Source organism: Propithecus coquereli, unplaced genomic scaffold (genome assembly GCF_000956105.1).
Source record: "Propithecus coquereli isolate 6110/MARCELLA unplaced genomic scaffold, Pcoq_1.0 Scaffold3, whole genome shotgun sequence".
Taxonomy (NCBI): domain Eukaryota; kingdom Metazoa; phylum Chordata; class Mammalia; order Primates; family Indriidae; genus Propithecus; species Propithecus coquereli.
In genome coordinates this window covers 1,621,029-1,629,345 of record NW_012148618.1, presented here as the reverse complement: position 1 = coordinate 1,629,345, position 8,317 = coordinate 1,621,029, and the positions used below count along the sequence as shown (strand labels likewise).

The window sequence follows — 8,317 nt, the reverse complement described above, 5'->3', positions numbered from 1 at the left end:
CCCATAATATGCTGAAATAAAAAAAATAATAATTGTTGAATTAAAAATATATGAAAAAATAAATGTCTCTATCACTTCCAGAGCAAAAATTACCATTCATTCACTCAATAACAATTTATTATGTCCCATTTCTTGACAGGCCATATTTTAGAAACTGACAATATAGCAGAGAATAGAACAGATAAAAATCTCTAAACTAAGGGAATTTATATTTTAGTTGAGGGCTAAGTTCATATTAGCCACTACCATAGGCCTTTACATGAATCATCTACCTTTTTGTTAAGTACATGAGATTTCCATTTTATTGTATGGTTTTATATCACACTAGTTCAAATGCATTTCTCTACAACTATTCCAATATAGCCCTTTGGAATTATTTCAGTCATCCTTAACATGTGACTTTACCAAAGACCTTGAAGCTAAACAAACAAACAAATAAAATTACAAATGACTAATTTTTAGATGACTGGGATAAGAAATAGAATTCAGATGATGATCGGGGGTGTTAATTTATAACAAGACACTGTATCAAACTGTTCCTTTTGATATAGCAGTTGTAAGTCAAAACTTTCAAACAACAAGGGGAGAACAACACTACAACAAAAGAAGCTTCTGCAGCTTAAGCCTCCCATAGTCCTAAGCCTGACAAACACAAGTGAACTGTCTTTCCTGCAAACTATAATAAATGGGTCTCCAGTATTTCTATCTGGTCGAAGCTTCAGAGATAGATGCTCAAGGCATATTAACATATATACCATCTTGACTGTGGTTGCATTAATTATGTCTGAAACGTTTAACACCCATCTGAGTCCAAAGGTGGAAGAACACATACACTGGTACGGTAATAGGCAAGAGCGGAGTATAAAAGCTAAGGCTCGTTGTGTTAGAGCAGCCCTGTGAGAACTTTTCTTCCACAGAGGCTAAGTAGAACAGTCCTGCTAAAGAAACAAATGGAATAAGAACAGTCGACATAGGAAGAGACAGAAACATTCTTCTCCTCCACTTATTATCCACTATCCTGTTTTAAAAGGTATTAAGAAAATTTTGTTGTATTTTTTAAAATTATGACCCAGTACTGCTCCACTTCTTGCTTCTTATTTTGATGTGTCAAACTAGCTGCTTGTGGTATCATATGAGGAATTCCATCAATGATTAGCTATTCCCAACTGTTTATTAATCAGTTCATTTGTTGATGCTTCATATCTGAGCAGCTTCTTAGAGAGGAGGCACACCAGGAACTCCAGCAGCGCCGGGTCAAGGCGCAGGGTCTCCGCCGCTCTCTGGCTCCGGTGGGCTGAGACCCGCGTCCCCGACGCGTGCAGGGACGTACCGGCGACCGCAGACCGTGGCGCCTGTGTCCCCAGCAGCGCAGAGCCCGCGGCACATTTCGCTCAGTATGGTCTGATGTTATCACAGCTAACGCGCGTCACTGCGCCCTCTGCCAGCCAGCCAGGGCCTAGCTCCCCGCTCCTCTCTCCCCTTTTTAAAATCTTACAAAAATAGTAAGCTAATTACCATACCTATCTTCGGATGAGAAAGCCGAGACTTACCTCGCCTATCCAATATCACACAGAACTAGAATTAAGACTGAGGTCTTCAAACATGTTTTATTGTTTTTTTCATTATTTTTAAAAATATTTTTTGTTTCTTTTTCATATCTTTAATTACAGTACTTTCAATTGCTGTTTTACAAACATGTATCTTAATTACTAATTTACTGGGTTTATATAGGGGCTTACCTTGTGAACAGTGAGGAAAAATCTAGCAAAAAGCTTAAGCATAGGTTTTGAGCAACTGTAGCTTTGACCCCAAGATGGCAGTGTTTGCATTGGCCCTGTCTGTAGGTCTCAATGTGCAATGTGTATAGGGAGGCTAATATGGTCTCTGATTGGCTGGGCATACTTTCTGAGAAACCCTTTCTTTAATGTTAAGTGAAGAGAAGATGTTAAATAGACAAGTTGACTTTTGGGGGCAGATCTCTGCAGACTAAAAATGGAGAAGCATCTGAGGACCTGCTTCGTGGTTTTGTGGCTTTATTTTTGTTGTAAGTTAGTGGAGTGTTTTAGCCAGGTTGACACAGTAAATCTAGGGAACATTTACTTAGCATTTTGGGCAAAGGTGTAGTACATTGGGTTAAGAGGAGGGAAGAAAATGGGGCCATTTTCTATTCACCTAGGATTTGGTGTGGGGGATAAAGAGGAATGCAAAATAGAAAGAATTAAGACTGGATGATTGATCTCTTGACTTTCACTTTGCTTTCTGAATAGGGGTGAGTGGCAAAAATCAAGTGGAGCAGGGTCCTCAGTCCCTGATCATCCCAGAGGGAGAAAACTGCACTCTTCAATGCAATTATACAGTGAGCCCCTTCAACAACTTACGGTGGTACAAACAAGAGACTGGGAGAGGTCCTGTTTCCTTGATAATCATGAATTACAGCAAGAGCAAAGAGTCGAATGGAAGATACACAGCAACTCTAGATGCAAGCGCCAAGCAAAGCTCTCTGCATATTACAGCGTCCCAGCTCAGTGATTCAGCCTCCTATATCTGCGTGGCGAGCGCACCGTGCTCCCCAGGCACTGGCAGCCAGTGCCCAAACCTGCACCTGGAGTTTGTCAAGGAGGCTTAGGAGGTAGAGTAGAACATTATTTTTTTTTATGCAGTATATAATTCTCCGAGTGAGCTAGTATTTCTCTCTCAGACATAATTGGATTTGAGCTTGAACCTAGAGGTCTACATAGCATAAACACATCCTCACTCAACTGGCAAAGTTAACTGCTACATCTGGCTGTTCCCAAGGGCAAGACAGTCATGCTGCATTAGTGCTACTGAGGTAGATGATAGTGTGGGTTGGAAGGGAGAGATCAGCTAGGTCTGGGGTCTGGCTACCAATAGAATGTCAACTAAGTAAAAGAGCAAAAAGTTGATGTGGCCAATGGCAGTATCTTGATAAGTTTCCTCACCCTGACATTCAGTGGTCATTTCATGGCTATTCAAGTTCTCAGAAAGCATCTGTGCCACATTCTAAGAAAGCATCCTGTGGGTAGAGATCTGCTTCACCCATTTAGCCATGCTCCTAATCAAGCTGTCTTTCTGGTGCCACACCACTCTTTTATCACCTTCTGCCATTGCTCCTTTGAGGGACATTTCTTCCCAGACTGTTCTGCCAGCAGACACTGGCAGGCATAAGGACTCTAAGGCAGCAGAATAGCTGTGTCAGGCCCTTCCACCATCAGTGTTCTAGAACAGAGACTTAAGAAACAGAATGCCTACCTACAATTGTGAATACTGGTTTGCGCAAATTAGCTGTGAGTTCCTTTTGGGACAATTAGAGAAATATAAATATGGTTAGAAAATTAGATGAGGTAAATATGTATTTGAAAGGCAGCTATCAACTGGAAAAATAGGAAGGATATATTTTAATACTAAGGTATTAAAATGATAATTTCTGGGTGGTGGGAATACAATGTTTTTATTATTTTTATCTTTCCTTATATGTACTTTTAATTTCTATAGGTCATAGGTTTTGCTTCTGTCAAAATAAATGATATTAAACAAAATAAAAACTGTCTTAAGAAAAATTTGTAGGAATTTGTCTGATGTTATCATCAACTCACAGAAATATTTAAGGATGATTACACATTCCAGGATATTGTTGAATGAGATTGATTTTTTTATCTGGGGGTCCTACATGTAAATTCATTTCCAAGGCTTAGCGAATTGACAATTTGTATATAAATGAAGCCAGGCCCTAGACTGTTCTTTGTCACTAGTCTGGAGATTGCTCAAGTGTCAATTCTTCAAAATGCTCTGAATTCTGGAGCTAAAAGTAAATCTAGATGTGTTCAGTAGTCAGACATTTCTTTCTGCCATGTACCTCCTTTTAAGTCTTCAGAGTGAAGAAGTTAAAGTTCAGATTTCTTCTAGAGCATACTTGTATAAATTATTAATAATAAATTAGTTGAGGAACAAGATAAAATGCATGAAAACTTAACCAATAGGTAAAATTCTAAGTTATGTGGAAAAATTAAATTTTAAAGATTTTCTTAGGAGGAGATCACTGAGGTACAGAAAAGACAAAGGGAAGCATCATGGGAAAATAGCAACTTTAGTTAGGTCTTGAAGGACAGATAACACATTGAATTTATTCATTATACAATTATGTATTAAACAAATGATAAATGACAGGTATTTTTGTAGGTATAAGGAATAGGGTAGTGAACAAAACAGACATATATGGACACCAAAAGACCTTCCCTCATGAGGCTTGAGTCTAGATATTTTTATAGTGTTCACTTTTTTACAAGAATATCCTGTGAAATTTGTGTTTCAACCTAAGCAATTCTCTTGCTTGCTTTAGTAATGGCAGGTTTCATGTGATGATTAATAGGCATAGACATTGAAGTACTGTATCTGTCACTAATTATGTGAACATGGACAAAATTACTGAAATTTAGGGCACTTACACTTCATTAATTGGTTCTAAGTCTTAAATTAAATTAAATTAGTTAAAGGATTGAATTGTATTAGTAGAAAATAATTTTTCAACTAATAGTAGTTATTCTTGGATGTAGATGAGATGATGCAATGAAGATAATATAAGATAAAATAACAAGAAAATTTAAGTATAGGTTAAGGCTTAACTCTTCACTCTCCTGTTATTGATTATGTTATTTTACCCCATGGCTATGGCTGAGAGTTACGCTTTATTTCACATTGGCCTTATCCCATCCAATTATTTGAACTGACTGTGATGGCTTTCTTGTTTGGTTTCTTTATCTCATAGGTTTTAAGCATAGAAAATGAAACTTTCATGCTTCTGGTATAACTTACTTTCAATTATAGGATGAATCTGCATGAGCTTTATGGAGCAGGGCTCAGATATAACATCATAATACTGAGCTGGAGTGCCAATAACTAGATTCCTATCTGGGAGCTCATTTAACAGCTTTCTGCATTGGAAAGGAGAGAAAATACCTTTCTAGGTTTTCCTTGGGGATGAATGCTTTTCAGTTATTCAATTTATAACTTGTGCATGGTAGATGCTTAAGAAGTATTATAGAAGAAAAAAATGAAAGAGAATGATTTAGGAGACAAACAATAGGTGGAGCTGACCAACAACTCTGCCGCTGGTCCTTATGTGGTCCCTTTCCATATTGTCTCTCCAGAGATGAGGGAGACCTGTGTGAACTGCACACAGGAGACTGGATCTAGTTTCTGGTTGACTGGGGAGACTCTCAGCTTCCTGCAACAACAGAATTATGAATATGTACCGAAAGAAACAAGCCATTTGGGTTGGTAGTGTTTGGGGGCTCTCATACTTAAACCAGAGTCCTTAGTGAGTCTGAGGGATAGAAATGTCGAGATGCCCTTGGAGTTTCATTAGTGATTTTCTCTTGACAACAGTGCCATGAGTTTGTGGGCTCTGCTGATATCAATAAAAGGAGCAAATTGTATCTTCTCCATTAGTCTGAAAGTTATACAAGGGTGTTTTAACCTCCATGCTCAACTGTGAGTATTGTGAAAAGAGAGTATATGTTGAAAAAGTAGTCAGCCATCAATACATCTCCTTTCTTTTTGGTTCTCTGTTTAACCAGGGGTGAACAGCTGACATACAATGGAGCAGAGTCCTTCATTCCTGAGCATCCAAGAAGGAACACATGTTATTCTTAATTGTATTTATCAAGCATTATAAATAGCATTATATATGTAAAAATTGAAAAGTTCATCTGTGTACTACCTAACATGGTCTCCTGTATTGATCACACTTTAGGAAATATTAATCCAGCTCATGCCTCTCATTTTAAAGATGAAAGAATTAGTATGGCATCACTTACTCAAATCATGACTTACAGAGAAATGGAAGCTAGGAGTAGAACCCAGGCATTTTGACCTCTCATCAGTTGTTTCTTCCACCAAAGATGCAAAGCATCCAGAGTTTGAAGGAAGGCATTGTGTGTTGTAAATTTAAACTAAATCAAAATTTTTAAATTTAATTATATGTATTCATTCTAGATAAATTAGAAGATATAAACACCCAGGAGAAAATATGACACTCCCCTAACTTCACCACCTAGAAATGACAAGCATTATCATTTTTCAAGTTTTATTGTACATATATACAACTATATTTTTCTATGAATGGGGATTATAATGTTCCCAGTACTTATTAACATACTTGTTTCTCTCAACTTTATGCTGTTGATTTATGTGTAATGTGTTCATTGCCCATACCTCCACTTAGAATACATGCTTTATGATGTCAGGGATATTGTTTTTTTAATTCACAGCTTTATTCTTAGTGCCTATAATAGTGTCTGGTCCCTAGAGTAGTCAGTCAAGGAATATCTACTGAATGAAGAATGTTGCTTGGCCCTCCTATCTCTGTCCCTTTCCCTTCCTCTCATCCCCACTCTAGCAACTGTGAACTTTGTGATGATCTCTCTGTTCGGATACGTGGTAGAGTTCTGTTCCTGCTGGCCCTTACCCTTGTCTCAAGTCCTGTCCTTCCTGTGCTCAGTGGGCTCTGTCAAATAATTAGGTCCACTCAGGGTTTCAGCCTGTTCTCATGCAACTGACCTCAGGTATAATCTGAATGAATGTGTTGATGCTAACACTAGTAACCCCATAGTAAAATATCTAAAAGAAAAAAAAAAAGATATACCTAAAAGATGTTGGAAAGTGTAAAAATAACTTCCAAAGTCAAATAATTATGAGCACATGTCAAAATTATATTTTAAATTACTACAAGTGAAAAAGTACCTCAGGAGACATATTCAAATAATTAATTTTGGTAGAGACATTTTATAGGAGACTAGACTTTTTTTCTAAAAAGAATGGTAAAGATTATTAATATCATTAAAGGACTAATTCATAATTACCCTACTTTTAGAGCCACTGTTTAGTGGCTCTTAGGCTCATTACAAGATTAGTGTAATGACAATATCCCAGAATGAGTCTTTATTTCATTAAAGTATATGAGAAAGTTGTTCGGGCATTTTATCAGAAGTGATAATTCTCATATGGGGATATAAATTGCATTCTTCAAAAAGGGTCTGCTCCAGACCAGTTTTGGGACACTTACCTTTGTCAAAAGCAATTCAAGTCTTTACTGTAGTAGATGGGGGTTTATCATATCTTGGATTTTTCCTTTCTTACAAGCTAATAAGCTCATTGTTTCATTGAGGCTGTCAGTAAAGAGGCAAGACTCATTGCTCACAACAAAGGATTTTATTATTTATGGCACAGCAAACAGCATAAATATTGGTATATATATATACACTTCAGTTGCCTTTGCCCTTAAGTCTCAGAGGAGTGAAACAATATGTGCCAATGGATGCTACGCATGCAGGGGTATTGTGTCCTAGGATCTCTGAGCTTGGGGAATTCACTGCCTTTAAAGTAAGCAATTAGCAAACTTTATCAGAGGGAGACATTACCTCATCCCTCAAGGTTACTGTGGCAAGCAGGACTCTGAAGAGTGGTCTGGGTAGAGTGGTCACTGCCTTACACTATTGGCACACCCAGCAAAACATGTAGGCATACGTGTGATTCACAGCAGAACGTCCTTCAGCAATATTTACTCCATATTCTTATATTGTGTTAGTTTCTAAAAGTTTTCTCATGAGTAGGCCATTCCAGTAGGCATTCTCATTAATTTGACTGAGAGAGGCTGACACTATGTCCATTCAATTAGTCTCAAACAACATTTAATTAAGGCTACTATCAGCAGAACTCTAAGCAGCAGGATGAGACCAGCCTGCAACATTAATCTCAATCATGCCTCCTAGGATCCCAGATTCAGCCAACTGTGATTGACTTCCAGGGTATAGACAGCTAGGATGTACTGTATTATCCATTGTGACCCACACACAGAAGTTTAGACTGACACACTGATATTTATTTTAATTGCCACAAAGAAACAGAGAGCAACTACCATTCCTGACGGAAAGATATTCTGTGGCTTCTATTCTTCAGACATAAACATATAACCCAATGGGGCACAGGTTAATCTAGTTTGGGATCTATTGTTAAGTTCGATTTAAATGACCATTACATCAGTTTGGTAAAGCTACATGAGCAGTGTCAGGGAGTATTTGCAGCCTCTGTAGCCACTCATGGCATAATCCAAGCCTGTTAAGACATCAGGAAAAACATATGTTAATACATTTGTATCAGTCAGATTGAGACAAGGTTGTACTGATTCATGTGTTTGTACATGTATGGGGTTGAGGAATCTGTGCTGGGAACCTGCCATTGATGGTAGCAAAACAGTTCAGGAGAGGCCATATTCACATGAGTTTTCCTATTTTGATGGAAT

At 37.8% G+C, this 8,317-nt stretch overlaps 1 protein-coding gene across 1 annotated transcript; it reads right to left on the bottom strand.

Moving 5' to 3' along the window:
- Window positions 1-774: 774 nt before the first annotated feature.
- LOC105814412 (phosphatidylinositol N-acetylglucosaminyltransferase subunit Y-like) lies at window positions 775-990 on the bottom strand. Its single transcript, XM_012649367.1, has one exon. The coding sequence runs from the start codon at window positions 988-990 to the stop codon at window positions 775-777; it is 216 nt and encodes a 71-aa protein (XP_012504821.1).
- Window positions 991-8,317: the final 7,327 nt, after the last annotated feature.

What these genes read in the sequence shown, in the direction of transcription:
- LOC105814412 (XM_012649367.1), bottom strand. Translation starts at nt 990, where the DNA reads ATGTTTCTGTCTCTTCCTATGTCGACTGTTCTTATTCCATTTGTTTCT.